This window comes from Nannospalax galili, unplaced genomic scaffold, assembly GCF_000622305.1.
Source record: "Nannospalax galili isolate Female #2095 unplaced genomic scaffold, S.galili_v1.0 scaffold1311, whole genome shotgun sequence".
Taxonomy (NCBI): domain Eukaryota; kingdom Metazoa; phylum Chordata; class Mammalia; order Rodentia; family Spalacidae; genus Nannospalax; species Nannospalax galili.
The window spans coordinates 425,669-443,365 of record NW_008329527.1 but is presented as its reverse complement, the minus strand read 5'-3'; the positions used below and the strand labels follow the sequence as shown (position 1 = coordinate 443,365).

Below are 17,697 nucleotides of genomic sequence, written 5' to 3'. Positions count from 1 at the left end.
GCGCTGGGCCTAGGGGCGGCCGGGCTGCTGGCTCTTGCGGCTCTGGCGCGCGGCCTGCAGCTGAGCGCGCTGGCGCTAACGCCGGCCGAGGTGCAGGTGCTGCGCGAGAGCGGCTCCGAGGTCGAGCGGGCCGCGGCGAGACGCCTGGAGCCCGCTCGGCGCTGGGCCGGCTGTGTCTTAGGTGCCCTGCTGCTGCTGGCCAGCCTGGCCCAGGCGGCACTAGCGGTGCTGCTGTATCGCGCGGCCGGCCAGCGCGTGGTGCCCGCCGTGCTGGGCTGCGCCGGGCTGGTGTTCCTGGTGGGCGAGGTGCTGCCGGCCGCGGTGAGCGGGCGCTGGGCGCTGGCGCTGGCCCCGCGCGCACTGGGCCTCAGCCGCCTGGCTGTGCTGCTGACTTTGCCCGTGGCCGTGCCGGTCGGGCAGCTGCTGGAGTTGGCCGCGCGGCCCGGGCGACTTAGGGAGCGAGTGCTGGAGCTGGCGCGCGGCGGCGGCGGCGACCCTTACAGCGACCTCAGCAAGGGAGTGCTGCGCTTCCGAACCGTGGAGGACGTGCTCACGCCGCTCGAAGACTGCTTCATGCTGGACGCCAGCGCGGTCCTGGACTTCGGCGTCCTGGCCAGCATCATGCAGAGCGGCCACACGCGCATCCCCGTGTACGAGGAGGAGCGCTCCAACATCGTGGACATGCTCTACCTCAAAGACTTGGCCTTCGTGGACCCTGAGGACTGCACGCCGCTCAGCACCATCACCCGCTTCTACAATCACCCACTCCACTTCGTCTTCAACGACACTAAACTGGACGCCGTCCTGGAGGAGTTCAAGCGAGGTAAGGGTCAGGGATCGCGCAGGGAGTCCCCCCGCCCAAGTCCTTCCCCCCACCCCGAAAAGGGGTTGGGTAAGGAACTCCTCGAGGAAGGGGTCCTATTCCGCCGTAGAATGCAGTGATGGGCAGTGATTCTTTGCCAGAATGGGATGGCCTTGCATTTAGGAGTGACCTCTGGAAATATTTAAAGATTGTCCTTTAGTGGCGGGGAGGCTGTGGCCCAAGGATCGGAGAGGCACGTTCCAGGCCAGCCTGGGTTATGTAGTGAGACAGACACCTTTTCTCTTTAAATAAAGGCTAGGATGCAGCTCAGTTGGTAAAGTGCTTACCTAGCATGCACCAAGCCCCCGGTCGACCCCCAGCACCACATAAGCCTGCTAGGTATGGAGGAAGCCATTCTGGCCTAGAGACTCTGTCTCAAAAATAAATGAACAAATAACCCCATTTGCCGCAGGCGTCTGCTTGGCTCCAGTGCCCCAGAGGCTTCATTCTCTCAGGCTTTTTCTGTGCACTTGGCTATCCAAGCTGACCCAAACTCTTGGATAACAACTAAGCGGAAGTGGAAAAGGTAGTCTCTAGATAACAGCAAGCTGTTATCTGCACTCATTTAATATCAAATTAGCTGGACCTGTGGTGGTTCCTGGGCCTTCCAGATTGCAGTCCAAGGAATGACTCAAATTCTTTCCTACAGGTATTGAGAAAACTTTCACTTTGATTTCATCAAAAGCAACAGTTAGGCTGATTTAATCTCCTGCCCCCCCCCTTTCCTTTAATTTTTAATTGTCTTTCAGTGCTGTAATTAAACCTAGGGCAGCATGCTTGCCAGGCAAGAAGCACTCTTCCCTGAGCCACACCCCCAGCACCTGTCTCCCCTTTTCTGTCTTAACTATGGTCTCTTAGTTTCTCCCTTAACTCTACATTTTCACTCACTCCTCTCACTAGTTTCTTGGAGCAACTCTTGAGGTTGAAAGTAAAAACTGAGACTCTCAGGATGTGAAGATGTGAGTTTTGCAGTCCTCTCCATCCTCAACTTTGGGGTGCTTTCCAGAGCCTGAGTGCTCCTTGACTGATAGCTGTGCTGTGCTTCCCACTCCTGAACTGTGGCCTGCTGGGCAAAAGATATATTCCAGGGCTCTGGTGGACTTGAACCTGAAGGCTATCTGATGAGCACCAAAGAAGGGAGCAGAAATCTGCTCCTGATCTTCCAGGCAGCTGGGAAGTCTTCTGGCCCCAGGCCTACTCAGTGAGCCCCTGGATAGTCAGGGTAGGAAGGCAGCTCTTCAGTAACAGATACCCTACTGCTGCATTGAGTGTGGTGTGTGCCAGGCTCTGGTGGATGCTTTCCATACACCACCTCCCTTTGTCCTTGCAGAAGGCTTGGCTGTAGAAATGGGTGGGTGGGAGGCTTGGATGGGCAGCTCTGTCTGGTCTGTTGGACAATCTCTCAAGTGTTCCTGGCTGTTTCCCAGAACTTGGCCTTACAGCCTCATTCTGGAGGCCTAGGGGTGGGGGAGATGGAGCCAAGACAAAGCCTCCTGATAGTAAATATGCTGTCTGAGCTGCCATAACCCTAAAACATGACAGTTCTCATGGGGGGTGGGGCGCTAGTAAAATGGCCTTGGAGCTGGCTAGCAGGGTTCCATTACACCCTTGCCTGCTTTGAGCTTCCAAGTCTTAGGAAGACTGCTCAGTCTCGTTCAAGATCCCCAGCTATTATCAGGGCATCTGGGGAAAGAGAGACTTCCCGCTGGCATGCTCGTTAAAGAAAGTGACTGTCCTCCTGGGAAATAGCGTTCATTAGCTCAGAGAGTGAATTAGCTTATAGGGTGAGCCTGGAGGTGCAGGTTTCATTGAAGAACAAGCCTCCTGGTAGGTAGTCTTTTTGGTGTTGAGCTCTTGATGTTTCTGAGTTCCTTAAGAAATTGTTCATGGGGCTGGAGAGATGGCTCAATGGTTAATAAGAACACTGGTTGTTCTTGCAGAAGACCCAGGTTTGAATCTCAGCACCCACATGGCAGCTCAGCTGTCCGTAACTCCAGTCCCAGGGGATCCGACAGCCTCTTCTGACCTCCAAGGGCATTACACGACACTGGTGCACTTACCTACATGCAGGCAATACACACATACATATAAAATAAAAATAATAAATTTTTCTTTTTTTAAGTTTAAAAAAAAATTGTTCACTCAGCTGGGTGTGGTGGCACATGCCTTTAATCTTAGTACTTCAGAGGCAGAGGCAGGCGCCTGGTCTACATAGTGCGTTCCAGGCCAGCTGGAGATGCAGGGAGACCCTGTCTCAAAAAGTCCGAGGGAAGGAAGAAAGGAAAGAGGGAAAGGCAAAGAAACTTCACTCAGGGCTGCAGAGATGGCTCAGTGGTTAAGAGCACTGGCTGCTTTTGGCAGAGGGCCTGGGTTTGATTCCCAGCACCCATATGGCAGCTAACAACTGTCTGTAACTCCAGTTCAGGGAAATCCAAAGCCTCCTTCTGACCTCCACTGGCACTGCACAGTACAGGAGTACTTACACACATACAGGCAATACACATACATATAAATAAATAAAATGCTAAAAAAAAAAAAAAAAAAAAAAGAAGAAGAAGAAAAATTGTTCACTCTTACCAGAGTGGTGGCATATGTCTTGCTGGAGCAAGTTACTTCCATTGACCTGTCAATAAGAAAGAAATAGTACAGCTAGAGAAGACCCCTAGCACTCTGGAGACTAAGACTGGGAAGCTCTTGAGTTTGAAGCTTTGGAAGATAGGGGGAGGGATGGGCAGGAGAGTTCATTGTAGTGTCTGTTTCCACTTGGACCTCTGCTTTCTCCACTTATATGCGGTCACTGTTGTAGATTTGGAACCGTGGAGGTGCAAGGATTGTCCCTGTCTGAATGGAATTGAACTTGAGCTCTAAGAAATGGTCTTGTATTAGGGATGAGGTTGGTGAAAAACTGTCATTTTCCAAACTCTTAGTGTCAGGATCCTCACTGCCATGGGCTTGCCCTTCAAATGTGACAGATGAGCTTGGCCAGGGTTGTTAAGGATCCTAGCTAGGAAAAATTCAAATATTCACAGAGGCAGGATGAGGGGAGTGCTTGTGTTTTGCATGGCAGACAATGGATTTGATCTGATCACCAGGGCTGTGAGCCAAGGTCAACAGTATCTGACTGGTCAGTGGCTGATATGGACACCAAGGGCTAGGGGAGCCTAGATGAGGTACCAGAGTGGCCAGAGGACAAGATTCCAGGGGGCACTAGGAGATAGACTAGAGGACATTTGCTGGTTGGCTAAGGGCTGTGGAATGAGAGGGAGGATTGGAGGAGGCCCAGACTTGCCACTATTACCTTCCTTAAGGGCTGGAGCAAGGAGTGAGTATTTTCTTACATTGCAATTTGTGTCCCTACAGTGTCCCAAGAGGCAGACCTCTTGCAGACAGTTGATGTGTAATGAAAGATCCCAGGGGGAGGTAAAGATCTGAATGTCAGGGTAGAAGTGGTCTTGAGCCACAGGAGTGGTGCAGAGAACCTAAACCCCTGGAGAACACAAAGGTATAAGAGGATGGGGCCAGAAAAGTCTCTAGGAATCATGGAAGGAAGAGAGCCAGACGCTAGAGTGTCCTAAAAGGTAAGGGAAGAGACCACATTCTAAAAGAAGAGGGCAGGATCAGGAGAGGTCAGCAGCCAGGATGCCCTGGATCCCCCCCCCCCCACACACACACCCCAAATACTAGGGAAGAAACCCAGAGCACATGTTAGACAAGCACTCTACCACTGAACCTTTGCCCTTGATGGGTCATGGGTCAAAGGAGTATTGGGGAGAATGAATATAAACAAGCTTTTACCAAATGTGGCTGCAAAGTAGAACCCAGATAGCAGTGACCAGCAGAGGACTAAAGGATGGAGGATATCTGACAGGGGAGAGGCCTTCTGCTCTTGGGTTGTAGGATGGGCAACTAGAACAGGTTCCAGTTGGCATATCAACAGGAGGAAATGTAGCCAGGCAAAGCCACAGTGTGGGTGGCCTCTGGAGAACCAGGCAGACAGGTTTCAATCATCCTGAGACTAAAGGATTTGGGGATTGAATGCCTTTCTGCTCTAATAGACTCTTTTAGAAGCTGCTTGTAGAAGCAGGGTGCAACCAGGAGACCTATGGGGGTCCTTTCTGTTCCCCTGAAGTCCTTTCTTCTGTGGTGAGGAGCTTTCTTGGCTTCTCTTTCTGGTATCCTGTATTTTTCCTTGTGTAGGTCCTTTTTGTCTAAACCCCATTGTGCATTCTCTTGCTTATAATAGAAAGCATAATACAGTCTTCTGGCAAGTGAGGGTATTTTGAGAAAGGGTCTCCCTGTAGCCCCATCTATCCTGGAACTCACTATGTAGACCAGGCTGGCCTTGAACTCACGGAAATCTGCTTGCCTCTGTCTCCCGAGTGCTGGGATAAAAGGTGTGCGCCATCACGCCCGGCCCTATTTTTTGTTTGTTTGTTTGTTTGTTTTTAATGTGTATGAGTGTATTGCCTACATGTATGTAAGGGCACCTGTGTCGTGCAATGCGTACAGAGGTCAGAAAAGGTGTTGGATCCCCTGGAACTAGCCACCATGTGGGTGCTGGGAATCAAATTCTGATCCTATGCTAGAACAGCCAGTACTCCTAACTGCTGAGCCATCTCTCTAGCCCCAAACCTTGTCTTTAAAAAAAGGTGGGGAGGGGGCTGGAGAGATGGCTCAGTAGTTAAGAGCACTTGGCTGCTTTTGTGGAGGACCCAGGTTTGGTTCCTAGCACCCACAAGGTGGCTAACAACTGTCTATAACTCCAGTTCCAGGGGATCCAATGCCCTCTTTTAGTCTCTGCAGGTATTTTATACATGTGGTGTACTTAGATCCATACAGGCAAAACACTCATAAAATAAATAAAAATTAGGAAAAAGTTTTTTTGTAATCAAGCTGGGCTGAAAGTCTCTTCCCCTCCCCGGCCCTGTGCTTCACCCTCAACCTAGACTGTCCTAGGGGAGACTATTCCTGGAATAGCTGTTCTGTTAGCACATATTTATGTACCACTATATTCACAGCTCAGAGTCATGCAGACCCTGAGTTAAATCCCAACACAGGTACTTTCTGAGTGGGGGGACTTGTGCTCTGAGCTTTTGCTCAATGTGCTAATAGTCTTAAGAATAAGAGTATAGAGAAAGATGCCAGGCATGATGGCACAGGCCTTTAATCCTAGCACTCGGGAGGCAGAGGCAGGCAGATCTCTGTGAGATTGAGGCTAGCCTGGTCTATGTAGTGAGTTCCAGGCTGGCTGGGGCTACTGGGAGACCCTGTCTCAAAAAGACCAAAAGAAAAGAATATAGAGAAAGAGCTGGGTCTGGGGATAATGAGGACTGGGGATTTACCTCAGGACTGGGATGGAGTGCCTGTCTAGCAACTGTGAGGCCCTAGGTTCTGTCACTAGTGTATAGGGGGAAGAGTACAGTGTACAATATAAGCAGTCCTTTGGTGAACTTATACCAGAAAATATGGAAGGTCCCTACAAGCTACAAATGAGAGTCCTCTCCTACAGGGAAGTCCCACCTAGCCATCGTGCAGAAGGTGAACAACGAGGGAGAGGGTGACCCCTTCTATGAGGTGCTGGGCCTGGTCACACTAGAGGATGTCATTGAAGAGATCATCAGGTCTGAGATTCTGGATGAATCCGAAGACTACCGTAAGTTTGATTCCTAGCCTTTTTTTGTCTCAATGAGCCCTTTAAACAGCCTGTAGCACATGTGTATCAGAGGCCTGTGAGTTTCCACACTGCTGAAAAGGGCCCTGTGGTCCCTCCTTCTGTGTGGGCCAGTGTTGCCCTTGCAGCAGGGCTTGCCCATGCCCCTTCATACAAACCATGCAGCCCATCTTATTGGTGGTCTTTGCAGTCCCCACAGGACAGGACTCTTTTAGCAGCCCTCCATCACTGAGAGGCCTGTGCCCTTCGTAGATCAGTCCCCTTCTGCTGCCTTGCTGACTCAGGTTCTTTTGTGTATTACAAAATCTCTCTGTCTCGCTCTTTTTTTTGGGGGGGGGTCTTTTTGAGATTGTCTCCCTGTAGCCCCAGCTGTCCTGGAACTCACTATGTAGACCAGGCTAGCCTTGAACTCACAGAGAATCAGCCTGCCTCTGCCTCCCAAGTGCTGGGACTACAGGCGTGTGCTACCCAGCTTCATTACAAAACCTCTCTTAATCTATTCTTTGGACTAGGCAAGTAGTGTAGTACTAGAATATTTGTCTAGCATGTGTGGGACCAAGTTCAATCTCTGGCACCATGCAAGTTTTTAAAAATCCATTTGGGTGGGGGTGGGGGCAGTGGAGAGATGGTTCATCAGTTAAGAGCACTAACTGCTCTTGCAGAGGACCTGGGTTTGGTTCCCAGCACCCATATGACTAACAGCCATCTGTAACTCAAATTCCAGGGTAATCCAACATCTTCTGACCTCTGCAGGCATTGCACAGCACGGGTGCACCTACATACATGCAGGCAATACACTCATACACATAAAAATAATAAAAAAAAAATTTTAATCCATTATCCTTCCTCTTAGGATAATGGCCGAGGTCTGTGGGGAAACCCAGAGCCCATGTTTGATGACTGCAGCTTCTTGTGGACATTTGGGACCCTGAGTTGCCATGTTTCTGTTTTTTTTTTTTCAAGTATATCACTTGGTTCACATGTCTGTTTATAAACATCATCTTTAGTATGGTTCTTGAGACTGACACAGGGTCACTATGTTAGCTGCTGCCATTAGCTGTGGGTAATCCTCAGTTATACACTTTCCAGTGAAGGGTCTCTAGAAGCGTTCTCTGCACCAACTCCAAGGAAGAAAGCTGAACTTCCTTGGGACATGGCTGGTGCCTCCTCTGCCCTGTGTACCCAGGATTACTGTGTGGTGGGTGGGCAACCTGGCGACATGCAGGGAGTAATACCATGGATGTGTCCCTAGGGCTCTGTTGATCTCTCCTGAAATCCTTAGGCCTTGGGAGGAAGGAGTGGACAACAAGACCCTTTGCTTTGGTCATGTTCATTATTGGGTGCTGATAGCTACTTGCACCATCTTCTCACTGTCATAGGAGAGACCAAGGTGAGGAAGAAGACTGTTTCTTTGAGCACCCCTCTCAAGCGGAAGGAGGAATTCTCCTTGTTCAAGGTGTCTGATGATGAATATAAAGTAAAAATCTCGCCTCAGCTGCTCCTGGCCACCCAGCGCTTCCTTTCCCGAGGTGAGGGTGAAGGGTGGTCCTTGCCCCTGGTCTCACCATCCAGTGGGTCAAGAAACCACCCAGGCCAGACACCAACTCTGCTCCCATTCCTAGTGAACAAAGAGAGCATCTGCTTCCTTCTGCAGAGCTAGGTTGGTGTCTCTGGTGAGGAATGTCTTGGGAAACCTCATCAGGCCTATGTTGTATGCCCTGCCTGGCTCTCCTGTGTGAATTACAGCAGCTCAGGGGCCACTGGGAGAGCCCAGGAGGGCAGCAGGAGTCAGGTGTGAGGACAGGCCATTTGGGCCCCAGTGGACACTGTCCCTTTCTCCCACCGTGGGGCAGAGGTGGATGTGTTCAGCCCATTGAGAATCTCCGAGAAGGTCTTGCTGCATCTGCTAAAGCATCCCAGTGTCAACCGGGAGGTGAAGTTTGATGAAAACAACCGCCTGGCTGCACACCATTACTTGTACCAGCGTAGCCAGCCGGTGGACTACTTCATTCTCATTCTGCAGGTAACTATTGTGGCCCAGGCCTGAAGCCTCCTACCTCCTCAGAGACCTGGGGAGAGAGACATCCAGCCACCCTGGAATAATTGAGGCTGATGGTTTGTTTCTCTGTGTACTCCCTTCTGATGGGAAAGATAATCTGTCCACCTCTGTCTCCCTCCCAGGGCAGGGTTGAGGTAGAAATTGGGAAGGAGGGCCTGAAGTTCGAGAATGGGGCCTTTACTTACTATGGAGTGTCAGCCCTGACAGCTCCATCCTCAGGTAAGCCACTGCCGCAGCCACTCTGGTTGCTACTGTAGGTCTCTGTTTCCTAAGAGTCCATGCCTCCCATACGGGACGACTTGTTTCTGGGGGGTGTAGAGGGTGGGACAGCATCTCTACCTTGTTTATCTTTGTGGCCTGTCCCACAAAAAGCCTAGAGGCTTCTTCACCTCTTCCATATTCTCACTTCTCCCTCTCAAGGGTGATTGGGGGGGTAGCTTCTAGAGGCTGTACAGTTGTCCCACTGGTTTCCATCATCTATGGTTATTTCTTTCCACAGTTCACCAGTCCCCAGTGTCCTCACACCATCTCATCTGCCACGACCTGCAGCCCGAGCCAGCTGATAACACCCGCTCCTTCACATATTGTCCTGACTACACCGTGAGAGCCCTCTCTGACCTGCAGCTCATTAAGGTGACTGCTTGGGCTACACATTGGTGCTGCTTTAACTGCCTTTGTGCTCCTGAGGGGCTGGTCAGTGTGTGAGAGTGGAGCCTGAATTCTGGGCAACCCTGAAATGGCACAAGCAAGACCAGACTGCTGGAGTCCAAGCCTCTCGAGGTCTTGCAACCGGTCACTTGAGTCTTAAAAACACTTGACTGAAGGTGGGAGTCCTCACATCTCCTACCTCCATGTCACACATTGCAGCCGCTGGGTAATCCCTCTCTTCCAGGTCACACGGCTGCAGTACCTCAATGCACTCCTGGCTACCCGGGCCCAGAGTCTGCCGCAGTCCCCTGAGAACACTGAGCTCCAGGCTATTCCAGGCAGCCAAATCAGGCTTATTGGTGACAAGTCTGCTGAGGAAGCAGGTAAGCCACACATAGTACATCCTTTAATTTTAGGGTTCAGGGGCCATGTGAGCTCTGCTACTCTACTGTGTACACTCAGGCCTGCTCTCTGCCTTCCCCCAGCCTGTATTCTCCTGTTTCTTTTCCCATCTTGCTGTACTTTGTAGTAACTTGAATGACACTAAACTGTAGATCAGCTGGTACTCAGAATAGAGCACAGTAAGTCTGCCTTTTCTTTCCATGGCCTCTTAGTGTGAGCTGACTTGATTAGTGCTTGGTGAGAAAATGTCAAGGTAAGAAACTCTTGGGATCTGGAGTTTGATCACTTAGAGAATGAAGATTTGACTCAACTGTGATCCTGACTCAGATGAAGACTTGCAGTGAACTGGGTCAGCACATGCTAATGGTTAAGGCCTGTTGTCATCAGAAGCAGGAAGGGCTGGATGGGAGAGAGACTTTGTGAATTAAGCTCTGGGCTGCCTCATGGAGTCTATGGGTTTAGGATGATAAAAAGCCAAGGGTTTTCTGTTCGTGTCTTCAGCTGATTTGGTTCTTGGATTCAGCTGGAGGTTGCTAGGCTAGAACTTCTGAAGAGGCTGGATAAAGGCATGTAAGCTGCTGCTCTGCTTTCTCTCTGCTCTGCTACCCAAGGGAGCCAAGCTCTGACTGGGCATTTATTCTGAAAGTGCCCTGTTAAGAGCTGACCCTGACTTCACTAGGTTTCCCATGGTCCAGAGAGGTAGAATTGCTGGATGACTTCCCAAGATCTTACAGCTCTGGTTACTTAGAATCATGAGATGACATTCAGGTGCAAGTGACAGAGACCCCCTCACCCTGAACTATTATTTGTGGCTCTAGCTCTGAGCATTAGTAAAGGAGGACAGCCTGTCCTAGTTCTGGGCATTGGGCATCTTTCTTTCTGAAGAAATGTTGATTTTGAGGCTGTACCTCTTAGGATTGACTAAACTCCTATATTTACCATGGCATTTTGTGGAATGCCCCAGGACAGAAGTTCACACTGTCACGTTATCCTTGCTAAGACTTGTTTACAAAATGTGAACATTTTCTGTCTCCATCCACTCACTAATCAGACTGCACAGGCCATATTCAAGGTACAGAACTAAGCTGAGGATGATGGTTCTCCCTTGAGTGTATCTTCCACCCAGAGGTTTTTTTCTTCCCTCCTCTCTCTCCTTCCCTGTCTCTTCCTTTCTCTTTTCCTCCCACTTATTCCCTGTCTTTGTCTTTATTTCCATTTTTTTTCTCAGTGCTTGGGATTGAACTTAAAAGCTTTGCACAAACTAGGCAAGCACTCTACTGCTTGAGCTGTACTCCTAGTCGCTATAGTTTTTTAAAATCCTCTTGGTTTCACCCAGTCTTTGGGCTAGCCTATAAAAGAATGATTTACAGTGGCTCATGGGTCATTTCTTCTTTGTAATGTATTATCCACTGTTTTACTGACATAATGTTGGCTGTTTTTACCCGATATTTGCCCCTAGTGAGGTTTGCTTGCTATCTTCTGCTCCTTACCTGACCTCTTGAGGTCTTCCCATTGGTTGTCCCTGTGAGTTTGCCACTTTCAGTACCCTGAAGAGCTTAGTGTCAGTGTACACTTGCCTAATTTAGTGGGGGCACTGCTTAAAATAGTGCAATGAGACTTATACCCTGAAGATTTGGACATTAAATCCCTGCCAGAGAAGTGCCTTTATTTAAATGCTTGGAAGGTACAGTAATCTTATATTGCCTACATCAGGGGCTGGCAGACTATGGTGCAACAGTCTGATTTGACCAGCTGCCTTTGTTTATAAATAAGGTCTGACTGCCTGAGTGACAACAGAGCAGCTGAGTAGTTGTGTGACAGAGTTCAGGTGACAAGACCTAAAATACTGGCCCTTTACTGACCGCTCTCCCTGGCCTTTTCAAATGGAAAGTCCTCCACATGGCTTATTCATGGACCTGTCTTCCATGGGACCCAAACCCACCCCCTAGCACTTCCCTCTTCTTCCTAGAAATACCTGTGGAGCACATGGCCCTCCCCAGCCTTCCCTGTCGTACCAGGAGCTGAGGCTTGCCACAACCACTCAATAGCTTGTCTCCTCTTCTTTCTTTCTCTCTGCTCTCTAGCCTTCCCAGTAGACCTTTCCCTCTTTGGCACATTTGGAAACTGCAGTTGATAAATGACTGTGGACTAGTGAGCATTTTTTGTTTTAAGAAAACATCAAGGTAAATATCTCCCTTTCCTTTTTGCTTTGCCCCCCCCCACCCTGTAGTTATAAGCAGGCGGCACCTCAGGTAGCGCCCTAGGCTGATTGGGGGAGGGGTGATTTTACTTTTCTAGAAGATAGTCCTGGAACATAAAGCTTCTTTGTAGCACAGGGCTCTTGATCAATCCAGGGCAGGTTCTTCTTGCCCGGCATAGCTGCCTAGACCCTCTAGCTACCATGGCTCACATCTATAATCCTAGTACTCCAGAGGATGAGGCAGGAGGGTTGTCTTGAAATTGAAGTCACTTTTGCTATGTGTTTAACTCCATGCCAGCCAGCAAGACCCTGTTTCAAACCAAAACAAGGCTTGATAACATGGCTTGGTGGGTAAGGCACTTAATTGCCACTTGTCACTAAGCCTGAAGACCTGAGTTCAATCCCTGGGAGTTAAACATGGTGGAGGAAGGAGAACTGAGTCCTTCAAGCTGTCCTCTGACTTCCACATACATGTGGTACACACATGCCCTCATACATTCATACATAATAAGTAATACATAAATGTAAGAAAAGCTGACTTTAAAAAAAAAATAAGTAAAATTAAATTTAAAAGACAGCTGTGGTGGACATCCCAGTACTTGGGGGAGAGAGAGATGAGGATCAGGATCAGGAATTCAAGGTTATCCCTGGCTATATAGTGAATTCGAGGTCAGACGGGGCTACATGAGACCTGCTACCCTAAAGGGTGAACCCCCTGCCACCCTAAAAAGAAGAAAAACCCCACAAACAAAAACAATGACAAAAATCCACAGTCTTGCATTCATCCTCCATGGATGGTGTCTGTCCTTGGTGTAGCTTCCTCTCTTAAGGCCTAGTTAGGCTGATCATGTTCCCTCCCAGTCATTCCCTGCTTTGCCTTAATGTCGCTCACCTGAGGTGTCTTGAGCCCCCATCTGTCCCACCTGTTCCTCCTTGTCTTAAAAGTTAAGCACTTGGTTTTGCTAGAGCCTGCTCTCTTAACTAGTGTGAATGTCATTCTCTTTTCCCCCTCTCCTCCAGGGTCCAGACACAGCAGGCCCAGCATCCCAGTGGAGGAGAGCCCTGGGCAGAACCCAGGAGTCTTAACTGCTTGCCACACAGCCCCAAGCTGAGAATGGACAAGTGTGTGGGGAGCTGGAGAGAGCCAAACAGGAGCTTCATACCAGTCTGTCCCCACTCCTCCTGGCCACGTTTTAGATGGCCCTTATAGATTGGTTTCTGGGCCTCCTCAGTGCCAGAAGCCTTCAGTAGGCCCTGCCCTCCCTTAGGAGATGGGGTCAGCAGGGCACAGTCCTCTAGGAGCCTGTTTCTGGAGGGAACGAAAGGAACAGTATCATCTCTGGTCCCTAAGGCCCAGCTTCTCCCCTGACACTGTAACAGTGCAATGTGTTTATACCTCTTTGAACCAGGTGTGATGTAAGTGCACAATTGCTGCCCTTACATGGCCTTGGCCTGTGCCCACTTCACCTTTAATTGGCCAACCCTGTGTTGCTGGCATCGCTTTCTGAGCAAACCAAGAGTGCTGGTTTTGACTAGAGGTTCAAGTCAATGGTCTTGTCGTGTACTTTTTAGCTTTTCTTGCAATGCCATATTTTGATTCATGCATCTGGTTTTCAAAGCACGATTCCTCCACAAGTCTGTGCCCTAGTTTTGGCCTCTCCTGTGGAGGTGACTTTTCTGACCCTTCTGGAGTCTTGAGCTGCAGGTTAGCCCCTAGTGGCACCGAGGAACCCTGCCCAGCGTGGCCTAGAGCCAGCTTGCTTTTCTCCTGCACTTGCTGTGCATAGTGCCACTAACAGTATTGTCAGTTTAAGAGGTCATTTGTGGAAAGCCAGGGGTCTTTTGCTGTACTGAATGTTGACCCCAAGAAAGAGGACCACCTGCCTTGAACTTTTACCCTAGGCCTCCATGGACATGTGCAGCTGTAATGTGTGTGAGGGATTATTTGTGAACCTGGTGCCTCCTTGTTATCTTCTAAAATGTCAAGGTGTTTGTATCTGAAACATTTCAAGTTCTGTGCTCTTTTCTGCCCCAGTAACATCATTTTAGGAGAGTGCGGATGGGAAGCATTTGCATTTCTTCTACTTAACCTACATTTTCTTTCATTGTTTCAGCTCTGTGGAAACCAGAGTATAACCAAGGCATGGAACCATAGATTGGGGAGGGAAGGGAGGGTTTACGGAACCTTTCTCAAAGGAATCTGGGTCCTTGCTAATGAGACAGAGAGGGCTAAAAGAACATTTATGCTTGCCAAGAAATAATTCTTAAGGGCTGTGCTTTAAGAACAAACCCAGGTTGGCAACAAATACTTAAAAACCCATCTCTTTCCAGAACAGTGGAACTTCTGAACTTTGGCTGCACCTCAGAATCACCTGGCAAATTAAAACTACCAATACCTGGGCCCTTCTGGAGTTTTTGATTTAGTAACACTGAACACAGGGGTTGTAGTCTTGAAATAGTTTTAGATTCATAGAAAAGTTTCATATACCTTTCATCCAGCTTTCTCTAATGTTAACATCTTGAATAACCTTGGTACATTTATCAAAACTAAAAAATTAACAATGGTGCAATACTCTTTAACTACAGAGTTGATTTGGATGTTACTTTTTTTTTCTAGTAATATCCTTTTTCTGTTGGAGGATCTAGTATAGGATACTAAATTGCACTTCAAGCTGTTATTTTCTTCCCTGACTTAAATTTTGCAGTAATTAGAGTCATAGGAAGTTGCTGAGATAGAGGTTTCAGGCATCCTTTATCTTGTTTCCTCGATGGTTATATCTTAACAAAATTATAATGCAGTATCAAAACCTGGACTCTGACACTGGTGCAATATGGCTGTAGAGTTCTGCATCATGGGGCACGTGTAGATCTGAATAACTACTGCCACACTCTTAACAGACCTGTCCTGTCACTACCAGGATCCCTCCTCGACACTGCCCCTTTAGAGCCACCTGCCCCCCAGCCCTAACCCCTGGCAGCCACTAGACTGTTCATCTCTGTGACTTCGTCATTTCAAGAATGCTGTTTAAGTGGATTCATACAGTGTGCAGCCATTTGGGATTGGCTTTCTTCACTTTGCGTAGTTCTCTGGAGATTTCTCCAGGTCATTGTGTATGGATGGTTCATTCCTTTTTCTTGTCAAGTGGTATCCCATGGTGTATTCATTGTCCTGTCAAAGGATGTCTGGGTTGTTTCCAGTTTTTGTCCTATTCCAAATAAAGCTGCTATGAACATTTATGTATAGATTTGAGTGTAAAGATTAGTCTTTCTTCTGGGATAAAAGCCAGGAGTACAACTGCTAGGTTATAAGGTATGTTTACCTTTTAGAAAGAAACTGCTGAATTTTTTTGGAATAGTTATATACAATCTTAAATACCTATAAGCATTGTAGGAATAATCTGGTTTCTTCAAATCCTTGACACCAAACAGCCAACTCTTCAGCTGTTTTGATAGGGGCATTTCTCTGATAGCTAGCAATACACTCTGTTCATGTTTTTACTTTGGTGACATACCTGTGTTCTTTACCAATTTTCCAAAGTCCTTTGTTGGATTTTTGGCTTGCAAATATTTTTTTGTAGTCCGTAGTACTGTAGTCTAGACCTGAAATGTGCCCCAGATGTGTTAAAGATGTAATCCCTAGTTTGTCCATGCTATTGAGAGGTGGGTAGAACCTTTGAGGTGGGGACCCTGGGGTATGCCCTCAAAGGGGCTGTTGGTACCTTGGCCTCTTCCTTCTTCCTTCCTGATGACCATGAGGTGAACAGGCCCCTGCCATGTACTTCCACCATAATGTACAAAGACTGAATGACTGCAGGCTCCATTGACCTTGTCATCTCAGGTATTGTCCCAGTAACAGCTCATATTCCCTCACCATGGGCTCATATGGAACAAAAGTATAAATTTTAAAGATTTATGTGTGTCTGTGTATGTGGGTATGAGTGCAAATGCCCACAGAGGCCAGAGGCATTGGATCGGGCACTGAGCTGCCTGATGAGGGTGCTGGGAACTGAACTCGGGTCCTCTGGATAAAGTGCTAAGCCACCTCTCCAAACCCTGAAAAAAAAATTTTAATTTTTTCCATATTATTTTTATTTTATGTGTATGTGTATATTGCCTGTGTGTAGGTGAGTGCACCTGTGTCGTGTAATGCCTGCGGAGGTTAGCTGCCATGTGGGTGCTGGGATTTAAACCTGAGTCTTCTGCAAGAACAGTCAGTGTTCTTAACCACTGAGCCATCTCTCTAGCCCAAACCCTGAAAATTAAGTCCACTTTACATTTTTTCTTTTATGCAGTGTGCTTTTAGCATATGTGACAACAGTACCTTGTCATAGATCTCAAAAGTTGTCTTTTTCTCTCTTAACAGTTTGAGTTTTATATTTAAGCTTCTGGTCCATTTTTAATCTTTGCATAAGGTAAGAAAGGTTTAGGTCACAGCTAGATTGGTTGGATTTTGTTGTATAGTTTTTAGGCATAGGCTGACCTCAAACTCAGTCCACTCCCTTTTTGGCCTACAGATACCCATTTGTTGAAAAGGTATCTTTCCCTCCATTGTCAAGTCAGTTGGGCATCTTTGTATGGTCCTGTTTGAGTTGTCTGTGTCCACCTACCAGTACCACACACTTGATCACTGAAGTTGAAGCCAACAGATGTGTATGCCCACATATTTTTTTCCTTTTTTGTTTTTGAGACAGGGTCTCCCTGTAGCCCCAGCTACCCTGGAACTCGCTATGTAGACCAGGCTGGCCTTGAGCTCACAGAGACCTACCTGCTTCTGCCTCCCAAGTCCTGGGATTAAAGATGTGCACCACTGCGCCGCCCCTTTTCCTCCTTTGTAAGATCTCAGTCTATAGGCCAAGCTGGCCTTATAAACCCCCTACCTCAGCCTACGGAGTACTAGGGTTAAAGGATAAGACACTATTCCTGGCTTCCACTTTCATGGGGTTTTTGTTTTCGGAGACAGTCTCACTATGTAGCCTGTGCTAGCTAGCCTTACTTGAACTTAGTGATCCTCCTGTCTCAGTCTCCCAAGTGCTGGGATTACAGGATTGAGTGACCATATATTGGCTCAAAATTTCTTGGAGTATAAATTTTCTCGCTTAGAATAGCCAGGCATGATGGCGCACACCTTTAATCCCAGCACTCGGGAGGCAGAGGCAGGCAGATTGCTGTGAGATTGAGGCCAGCCTGGTCTACGAGCGAGTTCCAGGCCAGCTGAGCCAATAGGGAGACTCTGTTTCAAAAAGAACAACAGAAAAATTTAGTATAACCTTGCCTATATTTTGCTGGGATTTGTGTTATTCAACTTGGGAAGAACTGGTGTATTTACTGTGTTGTGCCTTCCAGTCCATGAGCATGGTATATCTCTGTAAATAATTTTGTAGGTGTCAGAATTTTTTTAGATTTAAATTTAAACTCTAATACTGTATTTTTTTGTATCCACATGTTCACTGGTATTAGGTAGAAGTTTTATGTTGTACCCTGAGATTTTGGACTCTTATCAAAGTAGGTATTTTCCCACACCTAGAATTCCTTAAAACTTAAAATTTTCAAGTGTATATAGATAACCATGTCCTCAGCTGATACTTGGATCCCACATTCAGGGCTTCTGACCTAATAATGATTTAGACATAATTACATTTAAAACCTCCTAGTGATTCTAATAAACAGCTGAGGTTGAGAACTGCCACTTTTTGGACTTCTCCATCAGTGAGCAAAGATCCTGAACCTGGGTGGCATGTCTGGCTGGGGGCTGGCAGGGTTAATGGGCCTGAGCTTTGCTGTTGAGGGTGACAAGGCCTTGGACTTTGCTAGGGAGTCCAATATACCAGCTTTCCCCAATCCCCAAAAGACAAGGC

The 17,697-nt window shown here is 47.9% G+C and overlaps 1 protein-coding gene across 1 annotated transcript in view; it reads left to right on the top strand.

The window, feature by feature from the left end:
- The window catches only part of Cnnm3 (cyclin and CBS domain divalent metal cation transport mediator 3), a 16,977-nt gene extending 1,727 nt beyond the window's left edge, over window positions 1–15,250 (top strand). Inside the window, 8 exon segments of the mRNA XM_008838247.3 lie at window positions 1–823; window positions 6,372–6,515; window positions 7,913–8,062; window positions 8,387–8,556; window positions 8,715–8,811; window positions 9,092–9,225; window positions 9,485–9,623; window positions 12,863–15,250. The exon segment at window positions 1–823 is cut by the window's left edge and continues 29 nt beyond it. Of these exon segments, the coding sequence (XP_008836469.1) occupies window positions 1–823; window positions 6,372–6,515; window positions 7,913–8,062; window positions 8,387–8,556; window positions 8,715–8,811; window positions 9,092–9,225; window positions 9,485–9,623; window positions 12,863–12,954 (1,749 nt within the window). The 3' untranslated portion in view covers window positions 12,955–15,250.
- The last annotated feature ends 2,447 nt before the right edge of the window (window positions 15,251–17,697 follow it).